Source organism: Nycticebus coucang, chromosome 4 (assembly GCF_027406575.1).
Source record: "Nycticebus coucang isolate mNycCou1 chromosome 4, mNycCou1.pri, whole genome shotgun sequence".
In the NCBI taxonomy this organism is placed as follows: Eukaryota; Metazoa; Chordata; class Mammalia; order Primates; family Lorisidae; genus Nycticebus; species Nycticebus coucang.
The window spans coordinates 112,414,267-112,435,368 of record NC_069783.1 but is presented as its reverse complement, the minus strand read 5'-3'; the positions used below and the strand labels follow the sequence as shown (position 1 = coordinate 112,435,368).

Below are 21,102 nucleotides of genomic sequence, written 5' to 3'. Positions count from 1 at the left end.
TTGTTAGTATAACAAACTTTTTATTTGACATCTGCAAGATGCTGGTATCTTGCAGCTTTTGACCAGGTTTATACAATCTCAATTTTTTAATAGTGCAACCTGTGCAAGCAAAAAAAAAAAAAAGACAGAAAAAGAAAAGACCAACTGTCCCCTCACTTGTTTTTATAAACATCTATTATAGGCGAAACAAAACTTACCCATATTATAGATAAGTGTCTATTCACATTTGTACATTACCATTTTAAACAGCTTGAGATAAAGTCTACAGTGTCTTACAACACATTAAACAATATTCAAGTTACTGGGTAACAACATTAACACAAAAAACATACAGCAGAAGCCTCAAGTGTTTCCTCATTGTCTAGTTTACAACTCAAGAAAGGTTTCCTTTTTATGAGTAACAAAGCAAACTAAGACAGTGAAGAAAAGATTGTTTGTGAGATGAAATCCAATTTGTATTTTTTTCCAAAACTATCTTTGAGAACATTAACTTTGAGGCTTATAGCCATTTTTGCAGCACACATTAGGAATATTATTTATACATTAAAATTAACTTTTAAGAGTTTTTAATCACAAAAAAATGTACATACTAATTACCTTGACAAGAAACCTGGGGCAGGAGGAGAATGGGGGAGGAGTTTGCAGGGTTAGAAGCAATACCCAGGTATAAACACTATAAAAATGCAATAACCAATGCTGTACACCTACAAATGTTTCTCTCCATTACTTGACTTCTGTATTAATCTGTTTATGCATGCTTTCCAAGACATGCACTGTCGGAACAAAACCTAGAAAAGAACCTGAATGCATGATATGCAACCTTTCATTTCATGCTTTAATAAACCTATTGTTTAAGTTGGAAAAAGAAACCAATATGTATTTTCTATATTTATAGACTCAAAATACATGCATCCAAGGAGAACTACAGCAATGGCATGGATGTACTGCATTAACCCTGAGCACTGTATAACATAAAAGTAAAGCCTGTTTGGGAAGTTCCAAGCATTTTAAACCAACTCTGGTTTGTAACCTTTAATAAACTCAGACAGACACACCCACACACCCACGCATCCCCCTCTGCTTACCCAAAGTAAAGCATATGGGAGGTACCAAGTGAAAAAAAAAAGGAGACATATGTATTACCAGTACTGCTGATTTTCAGTTTTGCTATCTATTCCAGGTTTGTCCTTACTCCCCAAAAAATTAACTAGAGAGAGCACAACTGAAAAATATATATAATTCTTTGGAAACTGTCCCTGATTTTTATGCAAATGATATGCTTCAACAGCATTTCAGATACATCTATGTTGAAACCTGTTCGTTCTTTATGCATTGCTTAAGTTGGTGATGCTCTGCGGATGATGCTGTTGCCATAGCTGTTTCTGTTGGACTGCAAGCTGTTGAGACTGGTCTGAAGTTGATAGGAGATTTACAAGAGGAGACACACAATTTGCTGGAATGATCAAACCTGTAATTAGTAAAAAGAATGTATAAACTTGTGTCCAGTAGAAACTATACTGTTTGTCACAGCTTCATTCCAAATGAAGTGTAATATTAAGCATAATGAACAAGAACTTCACATAACAATTACATGAATACTTAATAACTGGAATAGCTCACGGAAACAATGTGACTCTTCAATAGCAGTCCCCACAAGTACCCGATGCACGTGTCTAGTGTAATGCCATCTTCATACTGGAGGGAAAGAAGGCCCACCACAGAATTTTTCTATCTACTATCTTTGGAGCTCGACAAACACATGCAAATACCACCTTCTTTGCCATATGCTAATACACCAAAAAGACTAAAGTTGCAAATTCAAATGCTTATTGAAGCAGGTGACCCTGAAGTAGACACAGGGAAGATATTAGCAAACTGGAAAACCCTGCAAAAGGAACTAACTCCTGCTATGAGAGAATGCGAGCTCAATGTTCCAATCTGCAGCATTTTTTGTTATTTAAAGAAATCTAGACTTTTTTTTTTGAGACACAGTCTCACTTTGTTGTCCTGGGTGAAGTGAAGTGGCACCATCATCGCTCACAGCAACCTCAAACTCTTTGGGCTCAAGTGATCTTCATGCCTCAGCTTCCCAAGTAACTGGGACTACAGGTGCCCACCATGATGGCTAGCTAATTTTTCTATTTTTAGTGGATATGGGTGTCTTACTCTTGCTCACGCTGCTCTTGAACTCCTGAGTTCAAGCAAAATGTCCCTCCATCTCAGTCTCCCAGAGTGCTAAGATTACAGGTATGAGCCTATGCACCGGTCAGAAATCCAGAATTTTATTTATTTATTTTTTTTGGTAGAGACAGAGTCTCACTTTATGGCCCTCGGTAGAGTGCCGTGGCCTCACACAGCTCACAACAACCTCCAACTCCTGGGCTTAAGTGATTCTCTTGCTTCAGCCTCCCAAGTAGCTGGGACTATAGGCGCCTGCCACAACGCCCGGCTATGTTTGGTTGCAGTTTGGCTGGGGCCGGGTTTGAACCCGCCACCCTTGGTATATGGGGCCGGTGCCTTACCGACTAAGCCACAGGCGCCGCCAGAAATCCAGAATTTTATATAAAACATCATTTTTAAAAGTTGGCAACTAATTCAAATGAAAACTTGCAACAACCAAAAAAATACTTGAGGATCAAAAAATGGAGAGTGGGCTCGGTGCCTGTGGCTCAAGTGGCTAAGGCGCCAGCCACATATACCTGAGCTGGCGGGTTTGAATGCAGCCCAGGCCCACCAAACAACGACAGCTGCAACCAAAAAAATAGTCCGGCGTTGTGGCAGGCGCCTATAATTCCAGCTACTTGGGAGGCGGAGGCAGTAGAATCGCTTGAGCCCAGGAGTTAGAAGTTGCTATGAGCTGTGATGCCACAGCACTCTACCCAGGGTAACAGCTTGAGGCTTTGTTTCCAAAAAAAAAAAAAATTCTTCTTAGTAAAGTATCCCAAGAATGAAAGAAAAAGTATCCAATGTACTCAGCCTATAACCCAGTTACAACCTAAGAATAGGGGGAAGGGTGAAAGGGAGGGGAGGGAGGGGGGAGGTGGACAGAGGGGGATTGGTGGATCTTACAGGGGTATATGTGAAACTTAGTAAATGTGGAATGTAAATGTCTTAGCACAATAACTAAGAAAATGCCAGGAAGGTTGTGTTAACCAGTGTGATGAAAATGTGTCAAATGGTCTATGAAACTAGTGTATGGTGCCCCATGATCGCATTAATGTACACAGCTATGATTTAATAAAAAAATAAAAAATAAAAATAAAAATACAGAGTGGAGCCAGAGCCCATTGCTCTAGACTAGGAAAAGTGGGAAGGCTTCACTGGGACCACTATCATGCTATTCTTTCTTTTTTTTTTTTTTTTTGAGACAGAGTCTCACTATGTTGCCCTCAGTACAGTGCTGTGGCATCACAGCTCACAACAACCTCCAACTCTTGGGTTTAAGCGATTCTCTTGCCTCGGGATCCCAAGTAGCTGGGACTATAGGAACCTGCCACAACACCTGGCTATTTTTAATTGCAGTTGTCATTGTTGTTTTAGCCAGGCTTGGTGTATGTGGCTGGCGCCATAACCACTTTGCTACAGGCCCTGAGCCTTATCATGCTATTCTAATTAGATGGGGGTGTGATACTGGGGGCAGACTCCAGAACCACCACCAGGTCTTAACATCACCATTCGAGTGATGGATAAGCTGACTCTTATTCATGATCACATTTTTTGCTGCTGCTCAGGCTCAGCAGCTGAGGCCCAAGCAGTAGATGACAGTCTCATTTATCAGCTTGCTTTCCACAGCACTGAAGTGAATGAGCCTCCATTCATGCGCACAGTAGCCAGCTTGTTAGCAGAAATTATCGCTGGCTGAGACCCTTAAGCAGGAGGGTAGCTATATTCACGGTATGACAGTAAGAAAGTCCTTTGCCATTGGAGGCTCTGGGAGCTCCTATATTTGGCAGTGTTGATGCTACCTATTTGGAAGGCATGACCAAGGAAGACTGTCTGCAATTCATGGCCAATGCTCTGGCTTTGGACATACAGTGGGATGGCTCGAGTGGAGGAGTGATGTGACTGGCAGCCATTGCAAAGTCAGGCAGGGTAGAAGGGCTGATACTTTTGGGAGACCAGATCCCAAATTCGCCTTTGCCACCTTACCATCCCCTTTAATCCTGGGATTCTAGAATGCAGTAAGAGATACCCCTATACAGACACAAAATTTAATAAAGTTTGTCAAAGAGGACAGAAAAAAAGATCATGGGCTGACTCTGGCCCATAGGATACCAATCTGCAATCCAAAATACAGAGGTAGGCTGCTGTAAATAAAACAAAGATAAGCAAGCAGGCAGAGTGCAATAGCTGGCCCAGTTCCTGGGACACCTGTAGTTAAGCACTCAGTGGGAACAGCTAGCCTAGTCTGCCCCTGTCCCTGCAGGACACTGAGCCATCCTGTGTACACAGTGGCATTCAAATTCCATAGTCTCAAGAGCTGGCTCAATAGAGAACCCAGGGCAAGAGGCTGAGCTGTCTTCACATCAGGGAGCCTGTACAGATAGCAACAGTCGGGAAGGGGAGCTGACGCAGCTGAGAGAACATCAGAGAGAGGAGGGCATCGTAACTTCAGCCAGAACCGACAATGTCTGTTCGAAGGCTTAACTTCTATTCTACCTTCTCAGAACATACAGAGCAAGATCCATAGCTACTACTGGAATAGATGTTAAATGGATCTGAAATCAAACTTAGGCATTAGAAACAAAGTGATGAAAAAGCAGGATCTGATCTCCCCAACACAAACCAAAGCAAAAATTAGACTCACCTACAATCCGTTGTCCATCTTCTGTTCGTAGCCGAACTATCTGCATTTTCACATTTGTGCCACTGACAGATGCTAGAACACCCTCAACTTTTGTCCAAACACTCAGTACTGAGCCACATAATACATAATATGTACGGCAACGCAGACCTATTTCACAAACTAATCCCAAACTTGCTTTTTTACAATTGCCACGCCTAAGAAAGATGGGAGAGAAAAAGAAAGATGTATTTATGTATGCATGTATATAATATACACACACACTTCCACAAACACATTATCATATAAGGTTTGAAAGACCCAAATAAAAAGACCCAATAAAAAATTTCTAGCATTATTTGCCTTTACTGTTTCCTGGATTATAATCCTTTTAGCATATTAGATAATCCTCCCAATTTTAAAAATACAGGGTGTTTTTAGAGGCCTGCCTTCCTATAAAAGTCTGATTTATCAGTTTTCATATCCACTGCACCATTTTTTTTTTAAAGACGGAGTCTTACTCTGTTGCCCAAGTTAGAGTGCCATGGTGTCAGGCTAGCTGACAGCAATCTCAAACTCCTTGGGTTCAAGAGATCCTCCTGCCTCAGTCTCTGGAGAAGCTGGGAATATAGGCACCTACCACAATGCTCAGCTTGTTTTTTTCTATTTTTAGTAGAGATAAGGTCTTGCTCAGGCTGTTCTCAAATTCCTAAGCTCAAAAGGGATCCCATGGGGGCAGTGCCTGTGGTTCAGTGAGCAGGGCACTGCCCCAACTGATGGTGGCAGGTTCAAACCCAGCCCAGGCCAAAATGCAACAAAAATACAGCCGGGAATTGTGGCGGGCGACTGTAGTCCCAGCTACTCAGGAGGCTGAGACAAGAGAATCGCCTAAGTCCAAGAGCTGGAGGTTGCTGTGAGCTGTGACACCACAGCACTCTACTGAGGACAACAAAGTGAGACTCTGTCTCTTAAAAAAAAAGGGGGAGAGGGGATCCTCCTGCTTCAGCTTCCTAAGAAATAAAAATGTGAGCCACTCACTGAAACATTTTAGCCATTTTAATATCCATCATCTTACTGTATGATGTTAGCTTATAAAATGATTGTGCCTTGAAAAAAACAAACCAACACCTGTTAAAAGGGGAGATAAAGATTGTTAGTTATTTCGTATCATCAAATTACCAATACATTGTTCTAAATCAGATTAGTAGGAAAGGTCTCAGTAACAAAAAAAAAAAAATGGGCGGCGCCTGTGGCTCAACGGGTAGGGCGCCGGTCCCATATGCCGGAGGTGGCGGGTTCAAGCCCAGCCCCGGCCAAAAATAAAAAAAAAACACTCAAAAAGTGGAGAGGCTTTGAATCCTTGTCTCTTGCCCATAACAAGACTGTTGCAGTGATACCTCTAGACAGAGATACTGACTTATACAAACTCAGAAAGTGAGAAAAGGAAGATACACTACCATTTTATGGTAAAATTATTTTCACAATTCATCAATAAAAAGTCCTTTCTAGGTGGTGCTCATAACCCAGTGAGTAGGGCGCAGCCACATTACAACAAAGCTGGCGGGTTCGAACTCAGCCTCGGCCTGCCAAACAACAATGACAACTACAACCAAAAAATAGCCGGGTGTTGTGGTGGGCAGCTATAGTCCCGACTACTTGGGAAAATGAGGCAAGAGAATACCTTAAGCCCAAGAGTTTGAGGTTGCTATGATGCCACAGCACTCTACCAAGGGCGACACAGCGAGACTGTCTCTTTAAAAAAAAAAAAAAAAGTGTCCTTTCTGGGCTAGGTGCAGTGGCTCATGCCTGTAATACTCAGCACCCTGGGAGGCTGAGGGGTGGATGGCCTGAGCTCAAGAGTTGGAGACTAGCCTGAGCCAGACCTCTTCTCTAAAAATAGCCAGGAGTTGTGGCAGGTGCCTGTAGTCCCAGCTACTTGGGATAGGCTTAAACCCAAGAGAATCGCTTAAACCTAAGAGTTTGAGGTTGCTGTGAATTGTTAAACCATGGCAAAGTGAGATTCCATTAAAAAAAAAAAAAGTCCTTTCTGGTCAATATCAATTCAAGATGAATTTACATTATTTTATTTTTTTGAGACAGAGTCTGTCACTCTCAAAGTGTCAGTGTCATAGCTCACAGCAATCTCAAACTCTTGGGCTCCAGTGATTCTCTTGTGTTAGCCTCCTGAGTAGCTAGGACTACAGGCGCCCACCGTAACATGCAGTTATTTTTAGAAATGGAATCTTGATCTTGCTCAGGCTGGTCTCAAACCAGTGAGCTCAGGCAATCCATCAGCCTCAGCCTCCCAGAGTGCTAGGATTACAGGTGTGAGCCACCTTGCCTGACCTAAGATGAATTTAATACACACTATTAAATGTACATGTAGGTCAGGCAAGGTGGCTAATGCCTGTAATCCCAGTACTTTTGGACACCAAGGCAGGAGGATGGCTTGAGGACAGGAGTTTAAGACCAGCCTGGGTAACATAGTGAGACCCTGTCTCTACAGTGTCTCTTGGTACAGACAAAGTCTCACTTTATTGCCCTCTGTAGAGTGGCGTCACACAGCTCACAAACAACCAACCTCCAACTCCTGGACTTAGGTGATTCTCTTGCCTCAGCCTCCTGAGTAGCTGGGACTAAAGGCACCCGCCACACACTCGGCTATTTTTTTGTTGCAGTTTGGCCGGGGCCAGGTTTGAACCTGCCACCCTCGGTATATGGGGCTGGCGCCCTACCCATTGAGCCACAGGCGCCACCAAAAAAAGAATTTTTTTTTTTTTTTTTTTTTTTAGGGACAGTCTCACTTTGTCACCCTCAGTAGAGTGCTGTGATGTCACAGCTCACAGCAACCTCCAGCTTAGGCAATTCTCTTGCCTCAGCTTCCTGAGTAGCTAGGACTATAAGTGCCCACCACAATGCCTGGCTATTTTTGGCTGTTGTTGCAGTTTGGCTGGGTTTGAACCTACTACCCTTGGTATATGGGGCCAGTGCCCTACTCACTGAGCCACAGGTGCTGCCTAAAAAAATTTTTTTTATTTTACAAAAAAAATTGTTTAAAAAAAGTAGTTGCTGGCTTGGCATCTGTAACACAGTGGTTATAGCGCCAGCCACATACACCAAGGTTGGTGGGTTCGAATCTGGCCTGGACCAGCTAAAACAACCATGACAACTGCAACAAAAAAAAAGCCGGGCGCCTGTAGTTCCAGCTACTGGGAGGCTGAGGCAAGACAATCACTTACGCCCAAGAGTCTGAGGTTGCTGTGAGTAGACACCACGGCAGTCTACTGAGGGTGACAAAGTGAGACTATCTCCGTGGGGGTTGGGAAGATTAGTTGGGTGTGTGCTGGCAACTGAAGTCCCAGGTATTTGGGAGGGTAAGGCAGCAGGCAGGATCTCTTGAGTCTAGGAGTTGGAGTTATTGTGAGCTGATACTGTGCCACTACACTGCAGCTTGGGTGACAGAGACTGTCTCTTAAGTTAAAATAATGTATAGGGTACTTTTCTTGCTATAACTCAAACACAATGTTATAGAGGACTTTTGCAGGTTAACTTTTAAAATATCTTATCTTAATGGCTTTTCTTAAAGTAATTTCCAACAGGACAAAATGAAAACAAAAGGCAGTGCTCACATTAAGGTAAACTTACCTACATGCATAGTGAATTCCCCCCCCAAAAAAACCTCAAACTAAAATTCATTTACATCCAATATTGTTTACAATGTGAGCAAGACATTGCAAAAATATTAACTACTTAATGGGTGAGGAAACACTGAAGATAGAATTAACACCTACAGAGTATTAAAATACTCTATACGATGTCCTGAAACGAACACTGGAAGGGGCGAGCGGGGGCACAGCAGGATCAGCTCCAGGACTCAACAAGTTCTCTTTCAAGCTATGTAGCTACTTTAGGCATCTCCTTGAAATCTTATAAGTTCCTAGAACTAAGACATTAGTAAAGCTTTTATTAATGATAAAGAAGAAAGCATGAAGAAAAAAGAAATAAAAGGATAGAATGGGAGGAGATGGAGGAAGAAAAAGTTCTAAAAAGGATGACAGTTAAATCCATACTGCAAAAGCATAGTTGGTTAGAAATAACAAAGCACCAATGAAAAGAGGGGACACCTAAAATATTGTCTAGGTTACAAAAGTCTAATAAATACTCCTAAAGAAATGAACCATGCTAATAACAGCTGGTCTGTTCATCTATTCATGAAGATATACCGCAATACTGTTAAAGAGTGAAGGTGTATTTAAATCTTGATTGCACTCTAGAAAATATGATAAGAAATGTGAAAATACTAACCAATAAGCATGAGTACAAGTATCTGCTGATGAATTATACTGATCTAACCAGTGCACCAAGGCATCATCTGAGACAACCTGTAAAAATAAAGACAAAAATTTCATTGGAATTTTATTGTTTTATTTGCTGGGGTTTTTTTTGTTTGTTTGTTTTGAGACAGTCTCACTATTTTGCCCTCAGTAGAGTGCGGTGTTGTCACACCTCACAGCAACCTCAAACTCTTGGGCTTAAGTGATTCTCTTGCCTCAGCCTCCCAAGTAGCTGGGACTACAGGTGCCTGCCACAATGCATGGCTATTTTTTTTTGGTTGTTGTTGTCATTGTTTTTTAGCAGGCCTGGGCCAGGTTTGACGCCCCCAGTCCTGGTGTATGTGCCAGCACCCTAACTAATGACCTACGGGCACCAAGCCAGGTCACAGCACTCTCAAATCTCTGGCTCAGGTGGTCCTCTAATCACCGCCTCCAACGTAGCTAGAACTACAGGAGCCTGCTACAATGCCCAGCTTGTTTTTTTATGTTTAGTACAGAGAGGGTCTTGCTCTTGCTCAGGCTGGTCCTGAACTAGAGCACAGTTAATTCACCCACCTCAGCCTTCTAAAGTGCTAGGATTATACACATAAGCCATTGTGTCTGGCCATAGTACTGTTTTAAATAAACTGGTTGCCTAATCTGGTGTGTAATTCCAGAGGCAGCCACTTTAAAATCATCTCTATGCAGAAAACCTAGCCCTTGATACTAGACGAATTCGAATGCCATTCTAAAAGTTCTCCTGTGATGGTTCCTCCTATGCAGGGTGTACATAAAGTTCGTGTGCAAAATGAATCAGTTGGGTTGCACACGAACTTTATGGTCACCATGTATAATGAATTCTTCAAATAACTACTTAATTATAATTGTTTTCAAATGAGAATAGCAAGGAAAAGTAATATAGGGTAAAATTACTAATGATAATGTTGGCAAAAACATAAGTCATTTAATGTTTTCTAGAAATCACTACAAAATATAAACATAAGAGGCATGCTCACAATAAAACCAAGAGGTGGTATAAAGGAACTTTAGTCTCACACATCTCATTAATAAAAAAATTACAATTTTTTTGTGGTTAGCACTGAGGCTTCCAGTAAACATAAGCTTTCTTAAACTAATCATCTTATAAGTTTCTTAATCATTGATAACATTAAAAGATTGGGATATTAGTGTAACAAAACTTGATATTTTCCTTTGAACAGTAACCAAATAAGAAAAATTGACAATATAAATTTATCTTAATATTCAGATAACAACTATCCTAGTTTCAACATGTTATAAAATAAATATACACATATAACATACAAAAGAGAAAATACCTTCTTATATTTCTTTTTTAGATCAGCATAAATCTCTAATTTGAGCTGTTTCCCAGTATTTGGTCGATAAACTAAGAAAAGTTTCTTTTTAGGGTTGACTTCTTTAACTAAGATGGCAGTTTTCTTGTTGTTCCTTATCTATTAAAAAAAAAGGAGAAAATATAAAGATTTGATGCCACACACTCTAAGTTTTTGTATCGTATCAGCAAACATTATTTTCATTTTAAAGAATATTACACCAAGTAAGTACATGAATGTGAAACTGCAATGAAGGACCACAAGTGCCTGTTTAAAAGACTTTAACAAGGCTGAGCAATGCCTGTGGCTCTAAAGGGTAGGGCACCAGCCACATATGTCAGAGGTGGCGGGTTCAAACCCAGCCCTGGACAAAAACTGCAAAAAAAAAAGATTTTAAGAAGGCTACACCCAAAAGGTAGTTACTGAACCTTAATTATGGCAAAAAACATAGGATAAGGGGCAAGTCGCGCCCCACCCTCCCCTCCATGGTGTCACAGTTCACAGCAATCTCCAGCTCTTGGGCTCAGGCCAATCTCTTGCCTCGACCTCCTGTGTAGCTGAGACTACAGGCGCCGACCACAACACCTGGCTGTTTTTTTGTTGCAGTTTGGCTGAAGCAGGGTTCGAACCCACCACCCTTGGTATGTGGGGCTGGCACTTTACTCACTGAGCCACAGGCGCCACCCAAGGGCAAGAGTTTTTTTCTTTAGAAAACTATTTTGGGGCGGCGCCTGTGGCTCAAGGAATAGGGTGCCGGTCCCATATGCCGGAGGTGGCGGGTTCAAACCCAGCCCTGGCCAAAAACCACAAAAAAAAGAAAACTATTTTGGGATAAGCTTCAATGCAGAAATGCTGAGTACAGACAATTTTGCTTCTGCTGTTCCCTGTACCTGGATTCACAGCCAAGCAGCTTCAGATAAACAAGAATAAAGGTAATAAAATGTTAATAGATGACCGGGCAGAAGTTTTATATACAGACACCCCCACCACACAAACACACCCCCTTGGGAATACCATTCAGCCATAAAAAGGGAACAAAATAATTTTTTTTTGCCACAACCTGGGAGGCTATTATTCTAAGCAAAGTAGAACTCAGGAACACAAATCCAAATACTGCATGTTCGCACTTATAAGTAAGAGCAAAGCAATGGATACAAAGGGGCACACAGAGAAATAAAATGGACATTATAGACTCAGAAGGACCCCATGTAGCAGGGGTCATAGGTTCAAACCTGGCCTAGGCCTATTAAATTAATTAAAAGCTAAAAAAAAAGTAAGCTAGGGTGGTGAGATGACAGTTACACTAAAAGCCCAGACTTTACTATTACACAATTCATCCATATAACGAAAAACCACTTGAACACTCAAACTTATTGAAATAAAAAAAATATTAGTAGTAGAATCTACAGAGTGGACATGAGAGAGTCTTCACAGAAAAATTCTTTCATCGCAGCTTTAAGTTTTAAAATTTTCACAATAAAATGTTGCAAAAATGCTGTTCTCTTTCAAGTTCCCCCAAGATGTCTTAAATGTCTCTTCTCTCTGCACATGACTGTTCCACCAGTGGCTGCCTTCCCTGCATCACAGGTATTTTAAAGGTGGAAAGAGAGACCACACAACAGAGTTTGGTAAACACAAAACAAAGCCACAACAGCAGAAAGCCAAAATGTTGAGCCAATTATGCATAAAAAATTATGTAAATATGGAAGAAAAGCAAGCATTAGAGAAATGCTGGAATGCATGTATATATTTTTAACTTTTCAAAGTTGGATTCATGAGAGAGACTCCAAGAGGAAAGGGTTATAAAAAGCTCTATTTAGGGCGGCGCCTGTGGCTCAGTAGGTGGGGCGCCGGCCCCATATACTGAGGGTGGCGGGTTCAAACCCGGCCCCGGCTGAACTGCAAACCAAAAAATAGCTGGGCGTTGTGGCGGGCGCCTGTAGTCCCAGCTGCTCGGGAGGCTGAGGCAGGAGAATCGCTTAAGCCCAGTAGTTGGAGGTTGCTGTGAGCTGTGTGATGCCATGGCACTCTACCAAGGGTGATAAAGTGAGACTCTGTCTCTACAAAAAAAAAAAAAAAAAAAGCTCTATTTAGGGCAGCACCTGTGGCTCAGTGAGCAGGGCGCCAGCCCCATATACCAAAGGTGGCGCGTTCAAACCTGGCCCCGGCCAAACTGCAACAAAAAAATAGCCGGGAATTGTGGCAGGTGCCTGTAGTCCCAGCTACTTGGGTGGCTGAGGCAGGAGAATCACCTAAGCCCAGGAGTTGGAGGTTACTGTGAGCTGTGTGACACCACGGCACTGTACCAAGGGCGATAAAGTGAAACTCTGTCTCTACAAAAAAAAAAAAAAAAAAAAAAAAAAAGCTCTATTTAACTCAATAAAAAATAAAACTGTAAAATTTGTTTCTTCTTGAAGGAGGGATGAAAGTCTTCTAAGCAATAATCTCTAGAGCAAAACTTAAGGAAAAAAAAAGTAAAGACATTTTCCCACGTCCTCTACACAATAAATCATTGTTTGCTGAGCTATTAAATTTTTATATTAATACTAATAATGATAAAAAAAGACAGTATTTCATGTTCCTCTTCATGGATACTGAAGGTCCTTTGTCTTTTGTTCCAATGATTTGAAACATTATTTATATAATTACTGCAAAGTTGTAACACAATGGGCTTGGTGCCCATAGCTCAATGGCTAGGATGCCAGCCAAATTTACAGGGCTGGTGGGTTCCAACCCGGCCCAGGCCTGCTAAACAAAAGGGGGGTGGGGGAGAAGCCGGGCTTTGTGAGGCGCACCTGTAGTGCAACTACAACTACTTGGGAGGCTAAGGCAAGGGAATCGATGAGCCCAAGAGTTTGAGCTTGTCAGTATGGTGACATACTGAGACTCTGTTTAAAAAAAAAAAAAGTTGTAACACAATGGTTAAAGCATAAATTATATACACACACACACATATACATATACATATATACACACACACAAACACACACTTTTGTTTTTTGAGTTAGAGTCTCACTTTGTCACCCTCAATAGAGTGCCAGGGCATCATAGCTGACAACAACCTCAAATTCTTGGGCTCAAGTGATCCCCTTGCCTCAGCCTCCCAAGTCGCTGGGACTATAGGCCCCTACCACAACACTTGGCTATTTTGAGAGATGGAGTCTAGATCTTGTTCAGGCTGGTCTCAAAGTGGTATGCTTAGGTAATCCACCCACCTTGGCCTTCCAGAGTGTTGGGATTACAGGCCATGACCCACCATTTTTGGCCTTTGTATATAAAATTTTTTAATTAGTTGGTGGGAAACACCCAAACTTAATCTTAGAGGACAGCCTATAAGACATGTTAACAGTGTGATCAGTCTTGATAGTGTCATGTTAAAATTTAAAAATATTTTTAAAAAATCATTAACACGATGGACATTAAAGTGATTCTGACATTGATTTCCTAATAGTAACAGATCACAAACATAGATAAAACCATGTTTGTTGTTCTTCTAGGAAGAGGCTAAAAAAAGAAGAAGGAAAGGAAATAAAGAAGAACAAAAGCAAGTCTGCTGGGCATTAGGTAAATAGCCACACAACCCTGAAACAACACCTCTAGGGTCATTGCTCCTTATGTCTAGCCACCTACTGCTATGCATGAAAGGAAGGACTAGTGTTGCTATAGCCTTTCATTCAGGGGAAGCTGGGGATCAGGACTTTCATCACAAGCTACCAATGGTGGAATTCTAGCAATAATTTTAAATTAAAAACAGTAACACCAGGCTTGGGGCACATAGCACAGTGGTTACGGTGCCAGCCACATACACTGAGGGTGGCGGGTTCAAACCCAGCCCAGGGCAGGTAAACAACAATGACAACTGCAACAAAAAATTGCCAGGCATTGTATTGTGGTGGGCACCTGTAGTCCCAGCTACTTGGGAAGCTGAGGCAAGAGAATTGCTTAAGCCCCAGGGTTTGAGGTTGCTGTGAGATGTCATGCCACGGCACTCTACCAAGGGTGACATAGTGACACTGTCTCAAAAAAAAAAAAAAAAAAAAAACAAAAAAAAAAAACAGGTCATTTATTGTCAGTCACATCATAAATAACTGCAAATATAAAACCAAATGTAATATATACAACCAATACAATATTTATTCAGCTTTTTATTTTTTATTTATTTATTTTTTTTTGTAGAGACACAGTCTCACTGTACCGCCCTCGGGTAGAGTGCCATGACGTCACACGGCTCACAGCAACCTCTAACTCTTGGGCTTACGCGATTCTCCTGCCTCAGCCTCTCGAGCAGCTGGGACCACAAGTGCCCGCCACAACGCCTGGCTATTTTTTTTTTTTTTGTTTGCAGTTTGGCCAGGGCTGGGTTTGAATCCGCCACCCTTGGCACATGGGGCCAGTGCCCTACTCACTGAGCCACAGGCGCCGCCCTCAGCTTTTTATTTTTAATTTATTTTATTTTATTTTTATTTAGAGACAGTCTCGCTTTGTTGCCTTGAGTACCGTTGCATCATAGCTCACAGCAACCTCCAGCTCTTGGGCTTAGGCGTTTCTCCTGCCTCAGCCTCCTGAGTAGCTGGGACCACAGGTGCCTGCCACAATGCCTGGCTATTTTTTTGGTTGCAGTTTGGCTGGAGCCAGGTTTGAACCTGCCACCCTACTCACTGAGCCACAGATGCTGCCCCATTTTACTTTTTGTGAGACAATGTCTCAAGCTGTCACCCTGGGGAGAGTGCTGTGGCATAGCTCACAGTAACCTCAAACTCTTGGGCTCAAGTGATTCTCTGGCCTCAGCTTTTTTATTTTTAGTAGAGATGGGAGTCTTGTTTTTGCTCAGGCTGGTCTCAAACTTGTGAGCTCAAGCAATTCACCCGTACGGCCTCCCAGAGTGCTAGGATTACAGGCATGAGTCACCATGCCCGATCCTATTCAGCCGTTTTAAAAATAAATGATGTCCTGCTATATGTTACAACATGGATGAACCCAGAATATATTATGCTAAGTGAAATAAGCTAGATTTAAAGGACAAATATAGATGATTCCACCTAAATGAGATATAAGGATAGACAAATTGAGAGACAAAAGGAGACTAGAGGTTAGCAGAGGTTGGACAGAGGGATACTGTGCAAGTTAACCCTTGCAGTTCCTTTTAGGGGTGATAAAAATGTTTTAAAAATAGGTAGCAAAAGGGCCAGGTATGGTGGCTCACGCTTGTAATCCTAGCACTCTGAAAGGCTGAGGTAGGCGGATTGCTTGAGCTCAGGTATTTAAGACCAGCCTGAATAAGAGCGAGACCCCATCTCTAAAAATAGCTGGGCACTGTGGCAGACACCTGTAGTCCCAATGCTTGGGAGGCTGAGGCAAAAGAACCACTTGAGCTCAAAAGTTTGAGGTGCTGTAAGCTATGATGCCATGGCACCCAACCCCAGGGTGACTGAGTGAGACTCTGTCTCAAAAAAAAAAAAGAAAATAGGTAGTAAACATGGATCTATAACACTGTGACTATAACGCCAGTAAACTCCATACTTAAAAAATGGTTAAAATGGGCTGGGAGCAGTAGCTCATGCCTGTAATGCCAGAGCTTTGGGAGGCTGAGGTAGGAGGGAAGTTTGAGGCCAGAAGAGGGAGGAAGAAAGTTTGAGGCCAGAAGTTCACTGACTCTAGCCTGGGTGACAGAGCAAGACTCTATATCTCAAAAAAAAAAGTTTGGTTTTTTTTGCAGTTTTTGGCCGGAGTTGGGTCGTCTCCATATGCCATCTCTGGCATATGGGGCTGGTGCACTACTCCTGTGAGCCATAGGTGCTGCCCCTACCCAAATTTTTTAAAACTAAAAATGTAGGCTCGGCACCCACAGCTCAGCGATTGGGGTGCCACCCACATGCACTGGGGCTGGAGGGTTCAAACTCGACCCAAGCCTGATAACCTAACAAACAAAAAACAAAAAACTACAGGTGGGTGCCTGTAGTCCCGGCTACTAGGGAGGCTGAGGCAAGGGAAGTGCTTGCTTGAACCGAAGAGTTTGAGGTTGTTGTGACCTGTGACTGACACAGCACTCTATAGAGGGCGACATAATGAAACTGTGTGTCCAAGAAACAAACAAAAAAAAGTACTTACTACCTACCAAAAACCAATGAATTGTATACATAAGTAAATGGATAAACTATGTATGAATTTTATTTCAATAAAGCCACTAAAAGAGGGACTCCGCCTCACAAATGCATACATTGTAACCTACCTGTTTGCACCTTTACATTAATCTGAAATTAAAAAATATATAAATAAGGGCAGCATCTGTGGCTCAGTGAGTAGAGCTCTGGGCCCATATACTGAGGGCAGCAGGTTCGAATCCAGCCTGGCCAAACTGCAACAAAGAAAATAGTCGGGCATTGTGGTGGGCGCCTGCAGTTCCAGCTACTCGGGAGGCTGAAGCAAGAGAATCACCTAAGCCCAAGAGCTGGAGGTTGCTGTGAGCTGTGATGCCACAGCATTCTACTGAGGGTGACAAAGTAAGATTCTGTCTCTAAAAAAAAAAAGGAAAAAGAAAAAGAAATAAATTAAAAAAAAAAAAAGATAAGAATTCAAGAGGAAAATAAACAAAAGATAAGCAAAGAATATCTAAAATATAAATAGCAGGAATCCTACTAAAGGAGAAACCTAAGGAAATAAAACACTAAAAATATTTTCAAGGCTGGGCATGGTGGATGCCACCTGTAATCCTAGCATTCTAGGAGGCTGAAGCAAGAGCATCACTTGAGCTTAGGATGTAAGGTTGTTGTGAACAACAAGGATACCACGGCACTTTACTCAGGGTGGTAACAGTGAGACTCTGTCTCAAAAAAAAAAAAAAAAACAAAAACAAAAAAATCCAAAAAACCAACAAGCTAAAAATGTTTTCAAATTATAATCTGAAACCACTGGAAATTAAAACATATAAATATGTACATAAATAATTCAGAAACTGTTCCAAAATAAAGATTTAAACAACTTATTGAAAGTAAGAGAATTGGCCCAGCGAGGTGGCTCACGCCTGCAATCCTAGCATTCTGGGAGGTCAAGGTGGGTAGATTGCCTGAGCTCATACATTGAAGACCAGCCTGAGCAAGTTGAAACCTTGTCTCGAAAAATAGCCAGGCGTTGTGGTAGGCACCTGTGGTACCAGCTACTCAGGAGGCTGAGGTAAGAGAATCACTTGAGCCCAAGAGTTTGAGATTGCTGTGAGCTGTGACGCCACAACACTCTTGAGACTATGTCTCAAAAAAAAAAAAAAAAAGTGAGAGAAAATTAGAGTATCATCTAACTTTCCCACAGCAACCCCTTGCCTAGAAGAAGAAATAGCATATTTAAGATATGCAAGGAGACTGGGTACAGTGGCTCATGCCTGGATTGCTGGAGCTCTGGAATTCCAGACCAGACTGAGCAAGCCTCTACTAAAAACCAAAAACCTAGCTGGGTATTATGGTGCATACATGCAGTCCCAGTTACTCAGGAGGCTGAGGCAAGAGGACTGCTCAAGTCCAAGAATTTGAGGTTGCTGTGATCTACGACACCATAGCACTCTACCCTGGATGACAGAGAAAGACCCTGTCTCAAAGAAAGAAAACTAGAAAAAAGGATAAAAAAAGAAAATATAAATCAGAGATTTCACACTTAGTAAAACTAACAAGTACAGAGGACACAACCTTATCAGCATAAAAGAACTCAGGGAGCAATGTTCCCATAACATTTCCTAAGTTATATACTACAGAATTAAGCATTAAACAAAATAGAGACTGATTAACCTATGGACTAGGAAGTTAATGGTGAGCATTAAATACAACTACCCACAGAACTAAGACTAAAATAAAGGTTAAAACAAAAAGTATAGTGTGTGTATAATATATATACACACCATATATTATACGATATAATTAATACATACTTTGAGAATGCAGAAATAGTAACTGTTTTATAAAATGAGAGAAACATATAAAACGTTTTTTTTTTATTTTTTTGGCCGGGGCTAGGTCTGAACCCACCACCTCTGGTATATGGGGCCGGTGCCCTACTCCTGTGAGCCACAGGCGCCACCCCAGGTTTTTTATTTTATTTTGAGACAGAGTCTCACTGTGTCAACCTCTATAGAGTAATATGGTGTCATAGCTCACAGCAACCTCAAACTCTTGGGCTCAAGTGAATTCTCTGGCTTCAGCCTCTCAAGCAGCTATTACAACAGTCACTGGCCACAGTGCCCGGCTAGTATTAGAGAAGGGGTTTCGCTCTTGCTGAGGCTGGTTTTGAATTCGAGAGCTCAAGCAATCCACCAATCTTGGTCTCCCAGACTGCTAAGATTACAGGCGTGAGCCACTGCACCCGACCATAAAAAAATGTAACTTTTGGACCGGGCATGATGGCTCACACCTGAAATCCTAGCATTTTGGGAGGCCAAGGTGGATTGCTCGACCTCAGGAGTCTGAGACTAGCCAGAGCAAAATTGAGACCCCCATCTCAACTAAAAATAGAAAATCACCTGAACCCAAGAGTTTGAAGTTGCTGTGAACTACAATGCCATAGCACTCTACCCAGGGCAACAGCTTGAGACTCTCTCTCTTTAAAAAAAAAAAAAAGAAAGAAAAAAGTGTAACTTTTAAACTTATATCTAATAACATCCCTCAAAATACATTAAGTAAAACATATATGAATGGATAAATTCACAATTATAGTAACTTAAACAGAAAAAACTAAACATAATTGGAAAAATGGCACCAAGTAAAGAGACAATTATTAATATAATGTAGTCAATGAAATATTATCTATCTGAATAGTTAACATTTAAAGGAAAAGTCATACTTGTAACGACAAGTAAAAGCCATCGTCTGGTCCTGTCAACTCAGCCCAAATCTTGGTAGCTTCCTCCCATGACATTCCCCTCTCCACGCTAATCTGTAAAATATAAAACATTTAAAATCATTTCTGTAGATGCTTCACAGGAGGACTACATGCTAACATGTGCATGTTTCTACAAACTTACCGTATATAATTCTACATGGCCAGAGGTCGAATACCCTGGGGTCAGAAACTTCTTAACATCACTTTTCCTCACCTTTTCATCTCCAGAACCAAGATCTTGAACAAGAAAAAGCAACAGGTAAATGTAAAAGGAACATCTTTACCGGGAATACATATATTTTTAAAATATCCCTACTTACCTAAGATTCCCATATCATATCTTCCATTTTTTTTGGCATTTTGAACAACTGCAGTAAGTGTATCCGCAAAATACTGAAACAATGCATTCTGCTGATGTACTTCCATGCCTAAAATTCTATTTAAGAACTTTCCTATGTTGTTATAATCTGCAATGACAAAATTACATGGATCATTTCACGCATTCAAATGGTAATTGTTATTCATCAAGGCCTAGTTCAAACACCATTTTCTACAGTATTTCTTTGCAACTCTCACACTGTCCTTGCAACAGAGCTACCATTTGCACATTTGTACCTCTAGCAATGCAAACAAGTACAATTTGTGCACAAAAGATGTTGCTGAACTGAATGTCTGCATCTTCACTTAAAAAAGCATGAATACAATCTAGGACTTGAAAAAGTTAGTTCTCCAGCATTAAATCTTAACCTGTGAAATTGCAAGTACTCTCTAATCCAGAGAACTCCAACTGTGATTGCGTGGTCAGAAGGCCCAGGAGCTTTGGCAAACCATTAATGTTGGAGCTCCACCCCTGGTTTTCATAGTTGTTAAAAGTTTGACTTCTTAGCTCACGCTTGTAATCCCAGCACTTTAGGAGGCAAAAGCGGGTGGATTGCTTAAGCTCAGTTAGAGACCAGCCTGAGCAAGAGTGAGACTCTCTATCTCTGAAAATAGCCGGGTGTTGTGGCAGGCGCCTGTAGCCCCAGCTACTTGGGAGGCTGAGGCAAGAGGATCACTTGAGCCCAAGAGTTTGAGGTTGCTGTCAGCAATGACACCATGGGACTCTACCCAGAGTGACCAAGTAAGACTCTGTCTCAAAAAATAAAAAAAATTAAAAATAAATAGAAAACAGAACAGTTGGCTCGGCGCATATAGGTTACTGGCTAGGGTGCCAGCCACATATACCAGAGTTGGGTGAGTTTGAAACGGGCCTGGGCTAGCTAAACAATAATGAAAACCGCAACAAAAAAATAGCGGGGGTGTTGTGGTGGGCTCCTGTAGTCCCAGCTACTTGGGAGGACGCAGAGAATCTCTAAAGCCCAAGATTTTGAGGTTGCTGTGAGCTATGAACACCGCAGCACTCTATCAAGGGCGACATAGTGAGACAGTCTCAAAACAAAAAAAAAACTAAAAAACCGGGGCGGCCTCTGTGGCTCAAGGAGTAGGGCGCCGGTCCCATATGCCGGAGGTGGCGGGTTCAAACCCAGCCCCGGCCAAATAAAAAAAAAAAAAAAAAAAAAAAATGGGCGGCGCCTGTGGCTCAGCGGGTAAGGGCACCGGTCCCATATGCCGGAGGTGGTGGGTTCAAACCCAGCCCCGGCCAAATTAAAAAAAAAAAAAAAAAAAAAAGAGTAAAAAAAAAGAGTTTGAGATTGCTGTGAGCTGTGATGCCATAGCACTCTATCCAGGGAGACATAGTGAGACTCTGTCTCAAAAAAAAAAAAAAAGTAAAAAAAAAAACTAAAAAACCGTT

General features: G+C 41.6%; 1 protein-coding gene and 1 pseudogene across 8 annotated transcripts in view; one reads left to right on the top strand and one right to left on the bottom strand.

Moving 5' to 3' along the window:
* The window catches only part of SBNO1 (strawberry notch homolog 1), an 85,893-nt gene continuing 64,791 nt past the window's right edge, over nt 1-21,102 (bottom strand). For all 8 annotated transcript variants that reach the window (XM_053587899.1, XM_053587901.1, XM_053587900.1 and 5 more), the window contains exons 26-32: nt 19,631-19,777; nt 19,453-19,547; nt 19,272-19,364; nt 10,434-10,571; nt 9,089-9,165; nt 4,808-5,001; nt 1-1,468 (exon numbers count right to left, since the gene is read on the bottom strand). In XM_053587899.1, the coding sequence (XP_053443874.1) occupies nt 1,326-1,468; nt 4,808-5,001; nt 9,089-9,165; nt 10,434-10,571; nt 19,272-19,364; nt 19,453-19,547; nt 19,631-19,777 (887 nt within the window). In that variant the 3' untranslated portion in view covers nt 1-1,325. The remainder of the gene's footprint in view (nt 1,469-4,807; nt 5,002-9,088; nt 9,166-10,433; nt 10,572-19,271; nt 19,365-19,452; nt 19,548-19,630; nt 19,778-21,102) is intronic.
* LOC128583410 (proteasome subunit beta type-6-like) lies at nt 2,250-4,175 on the top strand (annotated as a pseudogene).